At 38.8% G+C, this 22,761-nt stretch overlaps 1 protein-coding gene across 2 annotated transcripts in view; it reads left to right on the forward strand.

The window, feature by feature from the left end:
- The window catches only part of RSPO2 (R-spondin 2), a 162,051-nt gene that overhangs the window by 112,199 nt on the left and 27,091 nt on the right, over window positions 1–22,761 (forward strand). The window contains exon 6 of one of the 2 annotated variants that reach the window (XM_043879917.1): window positions 9,416–9,490. The exons of the other annotated variant lie outside the window; for it this stretch is intronic. Coding sequence (XP_043735852.1) covers window positions 9,416–9,447 — 32 coding nt within the window. The 3' untranslated portion in view covers window positions 9,448–9,490. Of the gene's footprint in view, window positions 1–9,415; window positions 9,491–22,761 lie in introns of those variants that run through there. 2 annotated transcript variants of the gene reach the window in all.

The raw sequence follows: 22,761 nt of genomic DNA on the forward strand, positions 1-22,761 counted from the left end.
TGAGTGTAGGAAGCAAGGGATAAAAGAACAGATTACTAAAAATGAAGACTTGGCTCCCAGCAGATGTAACTGTCTTCACTTCTCTCCCTCCCACCCTGAGCTCACTAATAGAATTCATTACAATGGAACCAAGTTATCCTACTCATATATGCAGCTTTAAATGGAAGAAATTTAGTCTGCACTATGTTGTACCTTAGGCAATATATTAATAGAAAAATATGAATGTGCTATTATCATATTTAAGTGACAAATGGAAGAACAAAGTCATGGCTACTCAGGTACAAAGTTGGGAGACGTTCATGTATGGAGGGGAAATGTCATTTGGAGGGGACATTAGTCCTTCACAGGGTTGACCAATGCCAGCTCAACCTGAAATAGTCTGTCCTATCTGTAAAGTCCCATGACAGCTAATTCTAACTTATTCATCAGGTGTTTATTGAGCAGTGCTGTGTACCAATCATTGGTACACAGTTCTAACAGTGTTTTTTCTGCTGGGTATCATGACATTAGAGAAGTGGATAAGTGCCTTATTTCATGTGGAAAGGTGGGAGCCATGTGAAGAAAAGTAAAGCAGGATAAGGAGCGAGTGAAAGATTGGGGTGTATTATGTCGGGTGTTCGGGAAATTGAGGGAGTAACATTTGATCACAAATCTGAATGAAGGAGATCTTTTGAAGACCTAAGGGAAATTTTCTTTCTTTTTTTTTTTTTTTTTAGCTCTTGACTCAATGGCTATGTTTTTTGAACATCATTGATTCTCCCATTACCTATTAGAGAAGAGGAAGGAACTGGGATCTAGGATTCTTTTACTGGGCCACAGAGATGTAGCAAGTTATTAATGGTAAAGCCAAGAGTGGGAAGCTCATGCTTACCTGTACCTTTTCCTTGGTCCTTATTATAAAATGCAAAGATAAACCCATAGTTGTCTAACATCAAAGTAACTGACTTTAAACTATTTCTCCCTCCACCTCAATGCATCATTTTATTTTTGTTTTACTAAGTGTTTCTTAAAAACATGACACTCTGCCATCACTATCACCTCCCAACGTCTTCCCAATTGAGATAGCTAGTGAAACATACCCCAACGGTCATTTTATAAATGCAAAGTGTTGAGTCACTGGCTTTGTTTCAATTCTGCCATTCCTACTTACAGCCATTCCTATAAGCCATTCTTGCCTTACAGGAGAAGGTCCTCTTCTTCCGTAATTTAAGTATCATTGGCCCTCAGTTTGTTGGGGGGGAAAGTGTGAGTGCAAGATTGTTTTTTCATCCTTAGTCTTTCAAGGTCACCCTTCCATTGAGGCTGTCCCAACAGAACCACACGGAGCACTCTTCCCTGCCCCTTTGCTCCCCAGCCTGCCTAGGAGCCCTGGGATCTGAACCCAACCCCACTTCTAGTAGCTTGGTGCCTGGAATGGCTTCTCTCTTTCTGACACATCTAAGCAATCAGATGGTTAAAGTAATTTAGGTAATGCTTGGACAGATGTACAGACAGCCTTCTGTCTTTTTTGCTCATGGCTGCCTCAGCATACCATACTGCAGCTGTTAGTAACAATATGGTGCAATTCTTTAAGCCTTAGGTCATATTTTCTCAGGACTGTGTTAAAATTTAAGTATAGAAACTGCTACTACTTAGGATTTTAACTTGAAAATAACTCACTCCTCCTCTTATGTGACGTTATTAGACCAGCATCTACTTTGTGTTTTTAAGTGGCTTTTAACTTTGTTGTTCTTTAGTCACTAAGTGGTGTCTGACTCTTTTGCAACCCCAGGGACAGTAGCCCACCAGGCTCCTCTGTCCATTGGATTTCCCAGGCAAGAACACTGGAGCGAGTTGCCATTCTCTTCTCCAGGGCATCTTCCCACATCAGGGATCAAACCCACATCTCCTGAATTACAGTCAGATTCTTTACTGCTGAGCCACTGGGGAAGCCCTGGCTTTTAACTTGATAGGATCTAAAAGAAAATACTATTTAGCAACCTAGAACCAGAATCTCTTGTAAACATCTACTTTTTAAAGGCGATATTAATAAGACCTCTTTAGTTTTTGTTTTCTTTGTATAAACTGACAGCAACATGTGGATTAGGTATTAGACACTATAACTAAAGATGATTGTAGATTGTGATGGATTAAACCAAGAGCAGGAAATAAGCACATTTTCAGTAGATGGGGTCAAGAAAATATGCTTTAGACATATGTTCTTTATTTCTCTACATTTTGTTTACATTTGAGTTGCAATTTATGTGGTCTGTTTTATACAAGCCAACCTCAAAAGTAGTTTGGAGGAGAGAGGATAAGAGAAAAACCTCTTTTCTTTTGAAACTTTCAGAGTTGTCAAGAATATAGATATTGAAATTTTTATATGAAGAAGAGAGCATCTAGAAAAGGGGAATTCTTTTTGCCCTTTTGTTTGCTATGGTAAATTGTTTCTTTTAAAATCAGTGATTTGTGTTAGTCGCCTTAAGAAAATTGTACTATTTCCTGGGTACTTTGGACACACGGCAGCAAATGGTAATTTTTTTTTTTTTTTTTTTTTATTATTAAGTTGGGGCGGTCACTCATAAGCAGCCACATCTTAAATGTAAATGTATGCTTATCATATAAAATTGACATTTAACAAAGATCCACCTGCTTCCCAAACATTTCTCTTAGTAAAGTATCTGTAAGTCCTGCTTCATTTGTCTTAACAATGAGCCTTTAGGCTATGTCTTGGGGTGTATCCCCTCTCGCTGCTGTCCCCACCCCCACACACTATTTTTAAGTTTTTTAACTTATTTCTGGAAAAGTGGGTAGGGGATAACCAATGGCACCTGGTGATGGTGGTGGTGGTAGTTTTTGTTCTTGCTTGTTTGGGCTTTTTTCTGGGTGTGGGGGGGCAATGATTTTTTTTCAGATTTTTCAGTTCTCACATTTCAGAAGGTAAGGGTCTGAGGAATTGGGGAGCAGAAAAGTGGGGCCTGGTGTGCGGTGCACGGGAGCTCCTGGAAAGTCCAGAGAGGGCAAGACGCAGTGCAGCCTTGGACTCAGACACAGAAATTCAGGGGCATGACCAATGCCCATCTCATGGACTGAGAGAGGGGATTTAACACAGCCTCTTGTCCCTTCGAGCCTGTCCTGGGGCCAGGCTTGCTTGCCCGAGGGGTCAGGGAGTGAGTGAGCGAACCCACACCTCTGTGCCATTCTCTGCAGCTTCCAGTCTGGAATCGCTATGAGCCCCATGTAATTAGAGTCTGGAGCAACATGTACTAGTCTCTTTTATGGGCACTCGTAAAAAGGATTTCTCAACTACGTATGCCACTGAAGGTCTATGTGTAACAAGGCAAGGATAGGAACGTTTTGGAGGAGGCTTTCTTTTATGAATTCTACCCAGCAGTAAGCTACTCTGATCTTAATGTAAAATATATAAAACAATTTTTACAACACTCTAAAATAAAAACAACTTTAATAGGACACACATGGTGTCAGTGGTAGATTTTTTTTTTTTTTCCCCTTCTTACAGGAGAGTTTTTTTCCCCTCCCTTATGAGATAAGGGAGTCTCAAGTATAAATCCCCTAATGGTCTCTTGGAACAACTTATTTTCCTCATCAGACACCTCTCTGGGATCTTTAAACGGTGTTGATAAAAAGAGCACATGCGGTTCGCTCGGTGAGATTTCCTGTAAATACTCCAGCTACTGGATTGACCTCCAGTTGGACTCATGGATATCCTCCAGCATTAGGACGCAGAAAGAAAACATTTTCATGGAAATGATGACAGAGTTCTACTCAAATCCCAGCGTGGTTCATGTTGTCATCATACAGAAGTGGTTAAGACGACAAAATTACTTTGTGCAGCAGAGAGGGGCAAAGTTCAGGTGGCAAACTTGATTCCAGTTTAAACTCAAAATGTAAGGGCAGTAGACTCTACTTTACCGTTGATTTGTTTGTGTAATATTTGGACCTAATATTCTGTGTAGCAGCCTTATTTTCTTGTTTTTGAGGACTTTGGAAATGAGTAATATTATTTGAACTGATGTAGTGCAGAGACATTAATAATTGGTGTCATACCCTATAGCCTGCCCGTTACTCAAAGGATTTAATGATAACTTAATGTAAAAAGTATTTGATAACATGCTAAAACAAAACAAATTTAAAGATCAGAACTAGGAAAAACTTAGAATAAGAGCTAAGGACTGACAAGGAGAATGGGCCATGTGAATATGTGTTGGGTGAAATAATCGGGCCAAAAATTTGACCTTGGGTTTCCTACCAGGTAGTAGGAAAATGTGGCTATGATTATATCTTAATTAAAAATAAATGGTTAGTTATAAAATATAGTGTCAATTTCATAACAGCTTTAGGAGAGAAAATCACCACACGTACACATATGTATATACATACAGCACATATATACCCATACATATACACAAACATATGAATATATACATATGCCCACATACATGTATGTATATATGAATGTATATGCATATTCACACATTGATACATGACACACAGGTATGTATACTTCACCTTCAAGACACATTAAGGTGTGCACAAGGGGTGAGACTTATATTGTAGAATTAAGGAAACTAATAATTCTCACAGTAAGGGAAATATTCTAGTTCCATGAGAAGGTAAACACTAAACAGATTTCTCAAGTGGGAAATCATACCGAGAGCAAGGAGTAGTACGGCAGACAGTGTCTTCAAAAACACACATGTCAAACATATGCATGTTTCTGGAGGTGGAGGGCAACTTGGAAGTGTTTATCCCTCAGTGAAGGGAGAAGATTTAATAGTGAAATATGAGTCTACAGAGGAACAGGCATCATGGAATCAGGACTTTCTGACTTACCAGTTACATTTGAATGCAGTCACCCACTAGGTTCTTTTAGTGAGTATTGAATCCGCTGAGAACTTCATGGTATCCAGAGAATCTAGAAAATGTGCTTTTGTATTAAGGGTCAACTATGCTTTGAGCTTGTCAATAAGCCAAGTATCTTTTCTACCTGGTAAGATGTTCCTAACTAAGTTCAGAAGTTGTGTATTTAGATGCTGAGTTACGTCTGGTGATTATCTCAGGCCCAACACTTAACATTTTAAATACCTTTTTGTGATATTTGTTCTCTAAGTCTGGCCTTCAATTATTTTAACCTTTAAAAGTGGTTTGACATGAGAGAACGACGTGGATTTTGAATAAATTCTTACTGAGTTGAATTGACTTCATTTTTAAAGATTTTTAAAAAATATATTTATTTGGCTGTGTTGGGTCTTAATTGTGGCATGCGGGATCTTCATTGCATCATGTGATACATGGACTCTAGTTTGCTTACTGTTTATCTCCCTATGGAACTATACAATCAATCAAGAGTTAGTCTTCCCATGCATGTGGGATCTGAGTTCCCCAACCAGAGATTGAACCCATGTCTCCTGCATTGCAAGGCAGATTCTTAACCACTAGATCACCAGGGAAATTCTGAATTGACTTTATTAAAATATATTACAAGGTACCTTCTAATGCCTCTTTCAGGTTTACTTCCCTTATATAATTCAGGTATTAAGAGATGGAGCTGAGCTTCGAATGCAGTCTGTGATTTTCCCCTAGCTATGTCTACAGGTTCATCAAATCAATTATTTAAATCTTATGTTTTAAAGAACCAGGCAAATGGGGAGTGGGAGGTGATAGAAACAAAAGTTTATAGTCTAGTTGGGGATGAAGAAAATGCACATTACAAAGTAATATAAAGAAACAAATGTAACGTAAAATAACCAAAGAAATAAAATTGAATTTGTAAATATAAGTATTATTATAGGCCCTGAAATGATAGGAAACATATCCTGTTTTAGCTGTTGTGCAAGGGAATGCTTCCTGAGGAGCAAAACATATAGGAGAGGTGGGTGAAAAACGTGTTTGAATAGGGAGATCGTTTGAGACAGAGCATTGTAGGAAAAAGATATAGATGCCAACGAGAACCTCTTGTGTCCAAGGGAGGCTGAGCAGAAGAGCCTGGCTGGAGCTCAGATATTGAGGATGGCAGTTGTAAGCAGCTCACAGCAAAAATACAAGTGGTAAACTGAATGTGTGAGGCACCTCTTTGGAAAGAACAGGATTTTGAATTTTATCTTGAACAAAGAGGAGTCCTAGGGGACTTCTGTGCATGGGAGTATTTTGGTAGAACACCCATTGAAGGTGGGAGTGGCCGAGGGTGTGTTGGTACAGTGCAATGGGCTTCCCAGGTGGCGCTGGTGGTAAAGAATCTGACTGCCAACGCAGGCGATCCAAGAGATGCGGGTTTGATTCCAGGGTGGGGAAGATCCCCTGGAGGAGGGCATGGCAACCCACTCCAGTATTCTTGCCTGGAGAATCCCATGGACAGAGGAGCCTGGCGGGCTCCGTTCATGGGGTTGCAAAGAGTCAGATACAACTGAGCACATACACACAGGAGGAAGGTAAACTGCATGTCTCGATTTGGGGCAGGGCATCAAGCAGAGTCTGAGTTTGGGAGAATTCCCAGAGAATACTCGGTTCTGATGTTTATGCATTTTTCTGTAATGCTTGCTTCTCTAAAGAGCACAGGATTTTGCCTTGACTCGCTGTCCACTGTGACCCTTAAATCTTTTCCTGCCAACTTTCTAAGCCAAGCCATTCCCCAGTTTGTATTAGTGTGGTTTATTTTTTTAAGATCTAGACACATTTTGCATTCACCTTAACTGAACTATGGGCTTCCCTGGTGGCGCAGATGGTAGAGATTCTGCCTGCAAAGCAAGGAGACCCCAGTTCGATCCCTCGATTGGGAAAATCCCCTGGAGAAAGGAATGGCTACCCACTCCAATAGTCTTGCCTGGAGAATTCCATGGACAGAGGAACCTGGCAGGCTACAGTCCATGGGATCGCAGAGAGACAGACACGACTGAGTGACTAACACTTTAGCTGAACTATATTTGCTTTCTAACTGCCGCTTCCATTTGCCACTTACCAAGACCCTTCGATGTATTTTTCCCTACTTTTTTGTTTATGATGTTACCCTTTGAATGGATGTCCTTTACCAGCCATCTTGGAGTATTCTGACAGTTTAAAGTACGCAAATCAAATATTATTCAGGGAAAGGATGAAATGATTCTCCCGGACCCGATTTCAATTGTATAATCTAAGATGGTTTTATCTAGCATGTTGTTTACTAGCATCTGCCTGGAATGCTGGGTTGAGAAGGAATCTGAGTTAAATGCTATTTAGGAGAAAACTGTATAGTTATCAATTTGCACTGTTTGTGGTGTGGGATGGGAAATAATGTTGTATTTGTTCCCACTAATTCTCTAACCCTCCAAGTCCCCAACACAAACTTGGCTATCTTTGATAAATAGTCATCAACCTTCTGTCTTATACCTTTAATGGTAGTGAATGAGTGTATATTAGAAAAAAGCAATATGAAAAACTAGTGGAAAGAGTTGTAAATTTGGTTTATACTGGTCTTGGTCCCATACTGGTTGAATGGCATTAGTCAAATTACTTAGTTTCCTAAAACTTAGTCAATTATGAACTGGGGATATTATGTCAAGGGATTGTTGTGAGGAGTAAATGAGCATATATGCAAATTGATGGATTCTTATTATTCTCTACATTTTGTTGTAACTTCCTTGTTAATTCTGCTGTATTTTCCATTCTTCCCAGGGTTTACTCTTACCTGGTCATGCTCTCATTCAACATGAATCATCTCCTGTTTGAGCCCCAATCCCACAGATCTGGCCGTCGATGCTTCCTTAGATATCCTGCCAGCATGTCAAACTAAGCGCAGCTGAAACCCACCTTACTATCCTTGCAAAGCCTTGTTTTTCTGGGAATGGCTAACATTTCTAAAGGCATCACTAGCTTCCCACTTACCTAGGACCTCAGCCCTGCCTTTAAATCCCTTCCTCACGTTCACACAAATTAAGCTCAGATCTTTGCTCAGCCACCTAAAAAATTTGAAAACTTGAAAAGTTTACTTAATCTTTCTATGCCTCAGTGTGTATTATATTTGGAACATAATAATAGATGCCTGCTGCATAGGATTTCTAAGAGGATTAAACATCATTCATACCTTGCCTTACATGGGATCAAGGATCAGAAAATATGGGTTGTTATTTCATCTTTTTAAAATAACTGCTTATCCAGTTCTGTTTCTCCACTGTTCCTTTTTATTTCTGTCATCTCTACTTGACTTAAAGCCTTTTTATTCTCTCTACCTAGAAGATTGTAATATCCTTTGGAAGGCGGAGAGAATGTAGGTTAATTTGCATTCCAGTTAACAGTTGTTTCAGCATATTCAACATTAAACTCTTCTAACGTCAATTTGGCAATGCACTCCAGTATTCTTTCCATGATAATCCCATGGACAGAGGAGCCTGGCAGGCTACAGTCCATGGCGTCGCAAAGAGCTGGACAGAGCTGAGCGACTGAGCATCTGTGCACACATAGTGTAATCTAGGTGGTAAAACTGAAACAGTTCTAGGAATGGCTGGGACAGCAACTGAGTGTCCTGATTAGCACAGGGTCTAGGACAGAGCAAGCCTCAAGTGTTGAAAGGGATGAAGGCTGCAGTATAACTAGGAAAGGTTAATAGTGGCTGAAAAGGTGATACATTCAGAATATAGATCTGGAGTCATGGGGGGTTTTGAGTAAGTAAAACTGAGTAGAGGGAGAAGATCAAATGAGCAAAAACATAAAAAATGGATCTGTGTATCTACCAAATAAGTAGACATGGGGCATCTACTTGATATAATGTATGTGTCAGGAAGCAAAAAAGGAAAAGTTGGGGCAAAATGAATAGAAAGACAACAAGTCAGTAAATTCTTCAAAATTAATAATTACCAAATTAAGCCTCATGGATTGACTGGTGCCAGAAAAAAATTGAGACTAACTAAAGAATTATCACAAGAGAGTTTCTGCTGATTTATGATGATTCATCTACAAACCTGAAGCTCACCCAAGGAGTTACTCAGAAAGAAGGATGGGTATAGGGTGTGGATGTATAACAGATACAGCAATGCATGTCGCTTCACTGCACCTAAAGACATTTTTGCTGTGGGAATTTGATTTCTTAAACCCATTATGTGTCAGTCATTTAATCTTGAGAGAGTAAGATCCATCAGTTGAGGGGAGGATGGGATCCATAGAAGGGAAGAAGTCTCTAGACATAGATCCAGGAGTAGCCAAGCTAGATTCTCTGCAGGATTTCACAGGACGTGGGTTGCTTCATGGCTTGTGAGGAGGAGGCCCGGCAGGGAAGTATCTCATCTCTCACCCTGGCTAAGAGAGAATAACTTTACTTTTTTCCTTTTTATGTTTTGGGTTTTTTTTTTTTTTTAATGAGTTTTCCTTTGCAGGGGAGGGGGAGGGAACTTGTCTCTCTCTAAAACAAAAGTTTAAGTTGTATTCATTTACATCCTTTCCTTTACAGGACAGAAGCTAAGGTGCAGAGAGGATGAGTGAACTCCCCAGGGTAACAGAGGATAAGGGCAAAGCTTGGTTCTGGCTTAGACACCAAACCTAGAGTCTTGCTTCCATACAGCCTCCTTTTTTTTAAAAAAACAAAAAAACTAGAGTCAAGTTTCTTTACAATGTTAAGTTTCTGCAGCATAACAGAGTGAATCAGCTGTAAGTACATATATATCCCCTCCTGCTTGAGCCTCCCTCCCCGCCCTTGCCATCCCACCCCTCTAGGTCATCACAGAGCACCCACACAGCCTCTTTTCTGCTCAGCGTATAGTTCTCTCTGGGAATTCCTCAGAGGTGCTGTGACTAGGATTTTCATGTTCTTGCACATATACATCTCCTCTACCGATTAGCACTTTATTTTTGCAGTATTTTATCTCCAAATAGTGGTATAAAACTCAGCTCGGGCTGATTCAATAAAGTATGTGCTTTTCGTTAAGGTGGACTGTGCAAGATTCTGTGATGGACCAATAAGACTGCCCCAATCCTGCCTTTAGCTAGCTTACAGTTTTTCAATTGGGTATGCAAATTATATAGAGTTAAATATGGTATTAGATGGACAAGTACATGATATGCTCCAAACACAACTTTATTTCATCTTGGGCTGCCAGTCTTACTCAGTAGGTATTATCTTCCCTTGTTCCTAGGGGAAAATCTTGGCAGGCCTTACATCTTTTCTGCTCACTTTTTGGTGAAAAAGTCCTATGGTCATTTTGTCATTGATATAGCCTTGATTTAATTATTAGATAATAACCAAAAACTAGAAACTTGAATTCATAATAAGCCTTTGATTATTATCTCAGAGAAAATGTACAACAGACTTTGACTGGTACAAAGAGCCCATTTTTTAAAATATCTACGTATAAAAAAAATCTACTTTCCAAGCTATCCCTTTCTTGAAAATTCTAAAGGAAATAAACCTCTGATGAAATGGTAAAAAGTAAGTAATGCTAATTCCTGTAAGATGTATATTGTGTAGACTCCTGTTCCTTTCGTCTCTTTTCATTTTACATCAAAACCATAGGAGGAAACCACACGCATGTCTTGCATCTGTGCAAAGATTTCTTGTAGTATTCTTGTATTTTCATGTTGAGAGTGGTATTGATAACCTTAGTAATTTAAAGTAATTTCTGCTTCAAATGCCAAGTGTCTGTAGCATTTCAGATCTTCCTCTATTTGGTGTAATTGTCAGCTCTAAGCTCACAGACTGACCTAATACAGTCATCAGATATGCTTTGAATTAAGAGTTATTTGGCTAACTTCTGTAGCCCTGTTTGAAGCAGTGCAGTGTGTTGCCGTTACCAGTTTGCATCCACTTTATCAGAAACATAAGACCTGTATATCCCAAGAACCACTATGTGAAATTTTCAACCAGGTGGATGACATGTGAGCATATCTGGTTGCAAAACTATAACCATCGGTAGTAGCCTAATTCGAACCATGCCTTTTATAATAGCTTACATTTATTAAGAACTTGCTTAAAGGAGTTCAAACAAGGGTGGTGACCTCTTAGACACCCATATTTTAAAACCCTTTTTTTCAATCGGACGGTCCTTAAGTCGTTCATCTCTTATGCAACTTTTAGTGTTTGGTAACAAATGATTCCACAGCCAGTGTTATGCAATGAATGCACAGTGAAAGATGGATTGAAAATTCAAAACTTGTGGTCATTTACTCTTGTACACACACGTGTGAGTGTGTGTATGTGTGGGGGGGGATGAGAATTAGTGCTTTCTGTGCTGCATTTAGGGAAATGTTCAATGTTGTGCTCGGCATTTTGTTTGACAGTTGTCACATTGTTTTCATTGTCTCTCCATTTTGTTTATTTCCCTGCTTCTTAAGCAGCCTGATGAAATCTCATCAGCTAACTGGGATTGAATTCTGATGAGTGCCAAGTTGCTTTGATGAAATCTAGTGTAATTATCTTAAACTGGACTTTATTTGGCTTTAATGCTGGCATTTTCCATATTGAGAAAATTAGAGCTTTTGTCCGCTACTGGAGATAGAAGCTCTGGAGGAAACAAAGATAGCTCAAACACAAAAAGGAACGACAGGAGAAGTTCATTTCATACCTTTGTTTCAGAACTACTGTCCACACATTCAGACTTCTTTAAAAAAAAAAGCATCCATTCCTTTTAATAGTGATAAGATCAGAATTAGCTATCAGCCAAAACTACCCTCACCCATGAACTTAGAGAAATAGTTTTCTTGTTGACCAGGAAAAAAGCTTTCGTGTCCCATTACCTGGATTTTCCCAAGGGGGACAAAAATATTTTGTATATTAAATACAAGATGATATTCCCTTTTGTCAACCAAGGAAACAACTGAGCTTTTAAATTGTACCTCCTAGTGATATTTTAGGCTACAAAGCCAGTACTATAAAGGAATCAGAGAATTTTGGAGTCAAAAGACTCCTATATTTAAATCTTAATTTCTGATTCTTATGACATAGAGGAGATTAAACTTGCTGAACCCTTGTGTGGTTAAATTAGGTGATACCATTGTTACCAATGGTATCTCTTTGGAGTCCACAGCCATACCACTCTGAATGTGCCCAATCTCGTCTGATCTCAGAAGCAGGGTTGGGCCTGGTTGGTACTTGAATAGGAGACCAGTGTATCTCTTTGGAGATCATTATAATGCCAGAATTTCAAGAGGTTTAGGCCATGGTTGTACAATAGGATCTTCGGAATGTTCACACAGTCTGAAATAGGACATTTAGCTCTTCAGCTAATATATTTTCCCCTTTTACATAGGATGCCATCAATCTTCTGGTGTCCCCAAGGCTTCTAAATCTAATGTGTATTGGTTGTAGAATTAGAAGTGATAGCCTGCTTTTATTCCATAACCATGGACAATGCAGCCACCCTCATCAATTCTTAAAAAGACTGGGGCTGCTCTTTGGACACTTGGAGATACTTATTCAGTTTTCTGATTTGAGTCGATTCCCTAAAGTGATTTTAGAATTTTGACTTGCAAAGTCTGGCACAGAACATCCCCACTCAAAAATGCTTATAGATGGTGGAAGTTTAATGGAAGACAGATAATTGGTGGTAGAGAATTCAAGGCAGTTCTATAGCCCTGAAAGAAAGTTATGGTATGTTACATTTCTTCAAAATCATCTGTTTTTGTACCTTCACATAACCTAATTCAAATTATTTCCTTTTTCATGTTTTTTTCCTGGGTTAGTTTTCAGTGGGCATAACCCACCTGATCTATTAAACACTAACAATAAAGGGTTCACTTCTTAGTTTTACCACATTGTTTATAGAGTGTTCAATCAAGGACCACTTCAGAGTTACAGCATTACTGGGTTCTGCCAACTGTGAAACCAAGCTGCTTTTCTGTTTAGAAACAGAATGTGTGTGTTGGTCGCTCAGTCATGTCCTACTCTTTGCAACTCCATGGACTATAGCCCACCAGGCTCCTCTGTCCATGGAATTCTCCAGGCAAGAATACTGGCGTGGGTTGCCATTTCCTTCTCCAGGGGACCTTCCCAACCCAGGGATCAAACCCAGGTCTCCTGCATTGCAGGCGGATGCTTGACCATCTGAGCTACTGGGGAAGTCACTAAAAGCAGAATGGGATCACCTAAATGCCAACTCCTCACTTGTTGTTAAGTTTACTTGGGGTCTGACTGATGCCCATTCTGATGGAAATAAGCCTTTATCAGAGTGGTATCTTATGGTGGTGTAAATTTCATTGCATTTAATATTTTAAGTAATTTGTGAATTATCTTGTAAGGGTTATCTTAGTGGATTTTACAGATGTAGCCCCAAAACACAAAATAAAAATGTTTCATATTTATTTATGTACCACGTGCAGAAATTACCTCTTATAAATGATTTCAATGTACTCTTTATTATACTGATTTTTTTTTTTTTTTTGTACTCACTTATTTAGCTGTTGTGGGCTTTCCTGGTGGCTCACATGGTAAAGAATCTGCCTGCAGTACAGGAGACCGGAGTTTGATCCCTGGGTCAGGAAGATCCCCTGGAGAAGGGAATGGCTACTTACTCCAGTATTCTTGCCTAGAGAATTCCATGGATAGAGGAGTCTGGCAGGCTGTAGTCCATGGGATTGCAAAGAGTCAGATATGACTGAGTGACTAACACATTTAGTTGTTGCAGCTCTTACTATTATCACCATAATCTAGAAAAGATCTGGTGAAGCTTTTGTATACCCAAGTCCTAGACTTCCATGCAGTTTGATTTAGAGAAAGCCACCACAGAAGATAATTTCTAGATGAAGAATATAAGAGAGTAAATTGTAGCAGCTCTGTTCTCAGGCTCTTTAATGGGTTCTGACTGTGGTCTACGCCACAGCTCCAGATGAGTTGAAAATAGTTATTCTGGAGTCTGAATACAATTGCTGTCTTCTTGGTGTAAGGGTTTGTTGATCAACAGGCTTGAAAGAAATTAATAAAATATGCATTTTCCTGGTAAGATGCATGGTTTCTCATTATAATGGATATTCTGCAAACCACGAGCTGTGTTAACAATGTGATTCAAGATTTGAAAAGTTTGAAAGCTGCTACAGCTGGAATTATAAAGCAAGAACCAAATGCTGAAAGAAGGGAACAAGCACCATAGAGAAATGTTGATGGCAATTTGCTCGAGGTTCATAAAGGAGGTATATTATACCTTTTTTTAAAAAAAATTGGAGGATAATTGCTTTACAATGTTGTGTTTTTGCTGAATAGCAACATGACTCAGCTGTAAGTATACATATATCCCCTCCCTTTTAAGTCTCTCTCCCACCACCCCCATCTCCCCTGTGTTCAGGGAGCTTCCTGCTAGCTAGCTATTTTACACAAAGTAGTGTATACATGTAAATACTGCTCTTTCAATTCACCTACCCTAACCCTAAAAAAAAAAAACTATCAGAAGGGACGTGTGATTGGTGTTTTCATCAATAGCTAAAACAGGTCAGTGTATTTGATTCTTTTTCATCTATTGGTTAAAATTTTTCAAGATGCTTTTACTGTATAATGACTTTCCTTTCAAAACTGTGCTTATGTTCTTCAGGTCTCCAAATTCTTTTAAAATATATTTTTAAAATTATGATAAACCAGTACATATTTAAGGTATACAAATCTTCTTTGATATCCTGACTCTCCATTTGAGAGACCCAACTTCAGGAAGGGGCTTGTTGAGGCAGATCTTAAATGGCTTTGGGTCAAGAGGCCATGAGCAAAACACCCACAGGCATAGGCTGGGAACTGAAACTTTTCTCAGAGAAACAGACCATCTGACTTTTTAATTAGAAAACCATCTAAGTCTACACCTCGGTGTCATCTCTTGGGACTTCTAAACCAGAAACTAGGGTATCTTTACTAGTGTTTTTCTTTTATAAAACATGCCATAAAAATGTAGAACCATAGCCAGGGGAGAGATCAGGGGTAAGGGGGTGTGTCTCAAGGGATTGATAACAGGATTAAAACTTTATAGAAATCATTTGCATTTCTGGCTAGCGTCTGTTATAAAGCACACATACTTAACTTGGCTGGAGCTGTGAAACCTGGTGTTTTACATTTCAGGTTCCTTTTAGGCAAAATTCAACACTTGACCTTCTAAGCAGAAACGACCACCTCTGTGAAAATTTAAGAACTAGCCCTGAGCTCAGGAAAGGGTAGACCAACGTGAGGGGAAACCCCCTTGGGACAAAGTGGTTTCTTTAGCCAGGTCAGTGGCAAAAGGCAGAATGCCTTCAAACTGGTTGAAATCGAATATGATGTTATGACAGCAAAATGAAAAGGGTTTGGGGGCTACAAGCTATGAGGTTGAGGAAGCTATGTTCTGCTGTGTTGACTTCTGAGAGGTCAGTTTAGATCTGTTGGTATCAGAGACTTCCTTAAAGTTATCTCTAGTTCAAAGATGATATTAAGCATTGTAGTTTTTTTGTTTTGTTTTGGGGAGAGATGATGTTTAGAGAAAAACACTTACTCCAAATAGGCACTTTATTTTTTAAAACAGCTGCAGAAAAATCAAGGATTGATTTTTTTTTTTTCTTATTATGTTCATAGGACATAGGCAAAATACTTGGCATTTAACTTACTTGGCATCTTTTACTTCATGTTCTTGTACAGATGAGCAGGTGCTTCATGGAGGTCAGTAACACGAGGAAGACTACAACAAATTCAATTTACTTCTTTATGTTAAGTGTTCCAGGCTGTGCTCTTGTCTGTTTTGTGTGACTAAAAAGCAAAACAGAGGCAAAGGCACAATAGAGACAGTTTTAATGCTTATCATTACACTGCTGTTCCATCTAGCTGTCCCAGGATAACTTTTTAATCATTGTGCCCTTTGGTCTAGTAACTTTCTAGGTGCCTTCTCTGCTGCCTCATTCTCCCTGCTAAACAGTTTGTGAGGGATCAGCTGTACTACCAGGCCATCAAATGTATTCAATTTTGGAAGCAAATACTTCATGGTTGTTTAAAAATCCAAAGTATTCACATGGGGGAAAGTGTGGGAGGTTTCAAGTTTCTGAAACATTCTGCAGAAAATGAAGTGATAACAGTTCCTGCCGGTGGCCATATGACTCAAGAATAACTGGAAGAAAAAAAGAAATGTTTGTTTAGGCTTGGCCAGAGTTAATAACAAGAGTTGTAATCTTATTTTTGCTCACAAACATGTTTCCTTTCTCCACAACACCTTTCCTCATCTTCTGTAGACACATTGGTCTTTTCTGAGACCTGGCTTCACTCTTGGAGAGATGTGTTCAGCATGTATTCTGTGCCGATTCAAGGCTTTGTTTTGATTCCTACCATTCATTAAAAACACAGTAACGGCAGAACCTCAAGTCTCTTGCCACAGTACAGTGTTAGCCTGTGTTACGGCAAAACGTGGGGAGCATTTGTGGCCGGCAGGCAGGGGTAGGTGCTTAGGAGGTTTTCATTTCAAGTCCATGACTTACAGCCTCAGTTCATCAAAATGCTTTACTCACAAAGATTTCAGAATACATTTGGGACCAACATGTGCTAACGTGAGTTTTTGTTGTGTTTAAATTCCTTCTCAGCTTGGTCAGCCAGATCTTTCTTTTATTTTGGTGCATAGGCACATCTGTCACCCGTCTCCCCAGAGACCATATGCCTCTTGGGAGGGGCTCCTTTCCCCTGAACCCATGCTTTGTGTTTAGCGTCCAAATACATTTCACATTTCACAATCAGGTGAGCTACCCAATTTTTAATCCATTTGGTTGATAGGCTGGGGTGTTACGGTCTGTTTTATTGTGTTTGTTTATTTTTACTAAGTGGGTGGGACATTACAGCTTTAATAAATGACCTTTTGTGCTGATACTGTTGTGGGCAAAGAGACTGTATATTTTGAAAAGAAAACCTTTCACTTCAATACATTAAGTAATTCTGCAGGAATTCATAACTGGAAGGTTTAAGATAATGTATTTTAAAGAGGGTTCCAAGAGTGTTGCCTCGGAAAATGGTGGGTAGTTGTGAACTGTCACAAGAATGAAATTACTTGGACCTTTCTGGGTTAATTTTAATTTCTTAATATTTTCAAGCTCTGAATTCATATACACTTCACAACAGAAGCCAAATATTTAATTTAATAAATATGCCAAGAAATGCAGCAAAACTAACACTTTTATCTGTAGCAATAAAACTGCTGAGTCTATTAAAAGTCTTAATCTCTTCTAACTTGACATTTAAACTCTAAAGGACACTAAATTTTTATGAGAATGTTGCCTGAAAAATCCCTATTAGGTTGTAATTTCAAGAATCCTATTGTGGACAGGTTCAGGATTTTAAGCAAACATACAAGAAATATCAGTATTTACATACCTCATTCATTCATATTCCCTCTGTATGTGTATATATAATGAAGATGTATATTTTCTTAAGTGGTCTGCTGAAAATATGGAGGAGGAACTCTCCCTGTAATATGGATCAAATCTATTTGGTGAAATACTCAGTTACTAAAAGGCTTGGTGAAAAAACTACCCAGAAAAGTCATAATGTAGAATTGCAGGTTACCAATCCAGGGGTAAATATTTTAGTGTCTCACCTGTGAACCGTCTTGCTTCTTGATGTCCTGGCATCTCCAGTTGGTGTCAACCTCTTTCAGCCTTGATGCCACCACCACCTGGGCTTCCATTGTGGGGCCACCTGCTATTTCTGTTTCTATGTTTTGCAGCCCTCAAATGAGGAGAGGCAGAAAGAGGAAAGCAATAAAGAGAGCAAAGGCTTTGCAGTTGGATGTCCTGAGACTGTCTCACCAGGGCGACCACTCATTAATTATTTGTCCTTGGACCCATGTCTGATACTCGTGTTCTCTTCTGTGAAATGAGACCTTTCAGGCTTAAGGGAGAGAGAACACACAGTGTCCGTGTATAGCTCCTGTTTCCCGACACTTACCCACCCACAGTAAGTGTGGGTTTGTCAACTCCTCCAGCTGACCCTGGATGACTTGCCAGGATCTAGAGAGCTTCAGCTTCCAGAAAGCAGTAATGCTATTCCAGGTTCCTAGCTCCTTTTCTTAGACACACAAACCTAGGTCATTATTCATGAGGCCCTCAGGGTACCTTCTGCTACTGAGTATTTAATACTAACTTGTGGCCCTGATGCAGCAGTCCTATGCCTTTATGTCTTCTGATTCTGCCCACTTAGTCGGGCAATTGTCTTTAATTCAGACCTGATCATGGTTTCCCCCAATCGTGACTATCTTCCCACAGGTGTAAGGACTTCCCACAAATCCAGGACTCAGCAGGAAGCCATGAGATGAATATGAGATGAGTATTCAGATTATATCCACTTTGAGCCGTATCTCATGATGGGTATCTTTTGTACTACTACTATGTTTTCTGAAACAAGTTTTAAAATTACTAGCTTATAGATTTGCAGTAGTACATAATTTTTGTGTATCTGGACAATTTTATACATATTAAAGTCTGACTATTGTATAAAATGTATATTAAATTATATATATAGTTACTTTACACATATTACATATATATAAGTATCATAGGAAGATATAATCATAGGAATAAGAAGATGCCTTGAATGTAATAATCCTATGGGTTTTTTTTTTTTTAACCATATCTAAATATAAATTTGAGCACTTAAGATTTTCCTGCATTTTGGGAGAGGTTTTTTTTTTTTTTTTGGGTCAACAAGGCTCCTAAACAAAAAAAAAGTCATCATGAAAAAAATCAATAGCATCCCTAGTTACAAGTATTGGTCAATCAACCATAAGCCAACAAGGTTTATGTTTCTGATGGAAGGGACTGTCACATCCACTTCTCAGTCCTCAGTGTTTAGTGAAAGTGAAAGTCACTCAGTCGTGTCTGACTCTTTGCGACCCCATGGACCATACAGTCTGTGGAATTCTCAGGTCAGGATACTGGAGTGGGTAGCCGTTCCCTTCACCAGGGAATCTTCCCAACCCAGGGATCGAACCCAGGTCTCTCACATTGCAGGTGGATATTTTTACCGGCTCCCATGAGCCACCAGGGAAGCCCAAGGATACTGGAATGGGTAGCCTATCCCTTCTCCAGTGGATCTTCCTGACCCAGGAATCAACCCGGGGTCTCCTGCATTACAGGCAGATTCTTTACCAACTGAGCTATCAGGAAAGCCCTATATAAGTAGGTAGTCAGTAAATATCTGAGTGAATGTAGCTATGTAAAATGTTCTCCTTTTATACTTTTTTGAAGTTTTTAAATTTTGTATGAATAACATATCTTAGTATTATAATCAGGAAAAAATACCCTAAAGTTATTTTAAAAGAAAATATTTTTGTGATTATTATTATAAATGTTCTAATATTTTGAACTATTTTCTTAGATTGAGTAGTAGAATTACTATATCAAAGAATATGTTTTTTTAAGCCAAAATTCATATTGCCAAATGTCTTTCCAAAGGACTTGTGTGTATTATTGTGCTACTGGCAAAATAGTATTAGCCTAGTGCTACAACTTGCCAGAACTATGTGTTCTATTTTAAAACAATTATGTTTTTTAAGATATTTCATCTGTTTTCAGATATATTCATTTATTCATGAGGAGGCTCCCTCTTCCACTCCTTTGTTTACCAGTTGTGCCTCCTCTTTTGTGAGTTGTCTTTGGAACCTTTGCCCATGATAGGCAACAAGCATGTGTATTTATTAAGAAGCTTAGGAAAAAAGAGATATAAAGAACTGTGTGGTCATGTTACTTTTTAAGATGAAGGTCTAAAACCTTCACAGTGGACAAGCGTTTTGAAATGATCACAGTTGGTTACTTATGAATAGATTGTCCAGTCTAAGTATAAAGTTTTTAACTTTTAGATGGATTGAAATGAGTACAAAGTTACATAAAAATGCTGAATTTCTAATCTTTTGTGTTGTACAATGATAGGTTTAGCTTCTGCTCTTGTCTTCTAAGCTTTCTAAGTCTTGAGTAGTGCCAGCTAAAACAAACAGAATTAAGTGGCTAAAACAAAAAGAATTAAGCCTTTTTTTGAAAAATTGTTTTAAGAAAATGAGTTTTAAAATATTCCTTTGAGGTAATATTTGGCATATGTGCTCCCCCAGAAATCTGTTCACAGGTTTCAGCATTTTTAGAATTGTTCATGTGATGGTACTTACAATTTTTTTTAACATCAATCTATATCTTTTATATGGGTGATAAATTGGAGACCAGCATTTTTTTTAGAAGCACTGATGGAAAGAGAATGGATCATTTCAATAAATGTATATTTCATATGTATTTGAAATATACATGGCAGAGGATGAGATGGTTAGATAGCATCACCGGTTCAATGGACATGATTTTGAGCAAACTCCGGGAGATAGTGGAGGACAGGGAAGCCTGGAGTGCTGCAGTCCATGGGGTTACAAAGAGTAAGACATGACTTAGCAACTGAACAACAACAACATTTCATATGAACAAATGTGCAGTCTCTTTGGCCAGTTTTTTTTTCAAAAGTTGCCTGTTTTATGTGAGCTTAGGTCTGCTTTTACAGCAGGCCTAAATGTATGTGGTTTTGGTTGTAATACTGGAAAAATTATGTCATCTTTTTCATGTTGATAGTGACAATGTTCACTTAAACTCAACATCAGATCAGAGAGGCGTATGTGTATATAAGTGGAAACTCCATGAGGCACTGTTCCTGAGGAGGTTGCATAATGGTTGTTAGTCTTTCTGTGACTGAAAGACATGCAACAGGCTCAGCAGGATAGGCTGGAACTTAGCCTCATCTTCTAATGCTTCAGAATCCCCCAAACTTGATTCAGCCTAAGGTTGAGGAAATCACAAGCCATGTGGACAGAAGACCTCACAATCCTAGCGAATTCCTCAGCCCAGCTGGAAGACCCTATTACCTCTCAGTCTCTAAGCTCTTTCTCATTTTTCACAGAAGTTATTCCTAATCTTGACTCTTCAGAAGACAGTATCTTCCCTTTAGGACAGACAATTAGACTACCTTACCTTTCTTTCCATGTGTATATTTTCAAATACTGTACCTACTCAACTTGTATTTTCTCATGAGAAAGACAAACCTTTTCTTTCCAGGCTACCCCAGTATTCCTGGGTCTGGGCTCTTCTCTACAAGGTGTTATTTGTCTGTTATGATCTTTTCTTTATTATATCTTTCCTCTCAGTGACTTCATTACCCTAACCCCTGACCCAGCATTTCTACTTGTTTATCCAACATGTACTTCAAATTTTAAAAGTTTTAAATGACTTCTAATTCTTCTTTCAAATAAGCTCTGCCACCTACTATGTCCTATTTTAGAGACTGGCATCACCTCCCGACTCATTTTGGCCTGGAAATCATTTGACTCTTCTGTTATCCTTATTTTCCATATTCATTTGGTCACTGATTCTACTTGATTCGGGCTTCTCTTGTGGCTTAGCTGGTAAAGAATCCGCCTGCAATGCAGGAGACCTGGGTTTGATCCTGGGATTGGGAAGATCCCCTGGAGAAGGGATCGACTGGCTACCCACTCCAGTATTCTAACCTGGAGAATTTCATGGACAGTATAATCCATGGGGTCACAAAGAGCCGGTCACGACTGAGTAACTTTCACTTTTTACTTGATTCTACCACCTCAACAACTTACTGAGCACTCCGTTTTCGTTCAGTCCCACTCTTCCTTCGTTTTTCCCACCTTGACTACTTTAGTGGTTCCTTGACTGGTCTCCCCACCCCCCCACCGCCCCGCCTCTAACTTTAGAAGAGTACCAATTTAGTATGTGAAATGTGAATCTAATTTCATCCAGGTATTACCTTGAAACAAATATACACATTTTTAAAATGTTGCTGACATTTCTAGATTAACTATTATTTAGTGATAGTCTTTTTTTTAAAAATACATGTTGCATTTATTCTACAGTTTCACCTCACTTTAAAATTTAGCCAACATCTTGTTTCATATTCATCGTTAGTTCCTAGTTTTATGTAACTGGACTTTTGTAAGGTTTATTTATTTTGCTTTTCTATATTTGGTACAATATTTGTTTCTGTCACTTGACACCAAAAATGATCCAATTCGTTTTGTGAGCACCAGGCATCCAAACATAAGTAATGTGGAGTGATAACACTCATGTGTTTTGACAGCATTTAAAGGGAAAATAAAGGAGGCTGTGTCAAAAGTGTACTATAGATCTCAAATTACCAAGGGCATTACAGGACTTTGGCTATCTTGGAGCTATAAGTGTTGCAAAGCTATGATTTGGAGGGTATATGAAGAATAAAGACCTACTTTATATTAAAATTTCTTTTTACTGTAAAGGAAATAGCATTAATTTGAAGAGAGTTAGTTTACACAAAGTAACTCTTGTCCATTGTTAGCTTCAATTTTCAGTGTAAGATTAATAAGAATTATTAAGTAGTTTAAACCTTAAGTTTGTATCTCGTAATTAGCTTAATTTCGTGTCACAGGTTTCAATGGGAGCCATCTCAGCTTTTTTATTCCCTGGCAAAGTGCTATTATGTTTCTAGCCTGGGTAGAGGAATGCTGGATTTTATGTATGTCCTGAAACAAGTTAGCACAGTTTGGTTAAAACAGCTGCCTAAATGATGAGCAGCAAATCAGATTATAAAATCCTACTTGGTGGTTTAGCATGTCAGTTAGTTAAGTCAGGATTTGAGCCGTATCTTAGTCACACAGCGGTCAGGACCAGCCTGGTAACAGGTCAACCTCAGTGCCTGCTCTGCTATTGATGTAGGGGATGGTGTTTGGGCCCCTGACAGGAAGCCAGTTTCTTCAAGTGTGAGACCAGAGTTGTGTGTTTTTTATGAGGCTTTGTTGAGTGCCTGCCATGAGTTAGATGACTTATTTAGGGATAAAGCAACATTCTTCAAAATCACAAAAC

This window comes from Cervus elaphus, chromosome 21, assembly GCF_910594005.1.
Source record: "Cervus elaphus chromosome 21, mCerEla1.1, whole genome shotgun sequence".
NCBI classification, from domain to species: domain Eukaryota; kingdom Metazoa; phylum Chordata; class Mammalia; order Artiodactyla; family Cervidae; genus Cervus; species Cervus elaphus.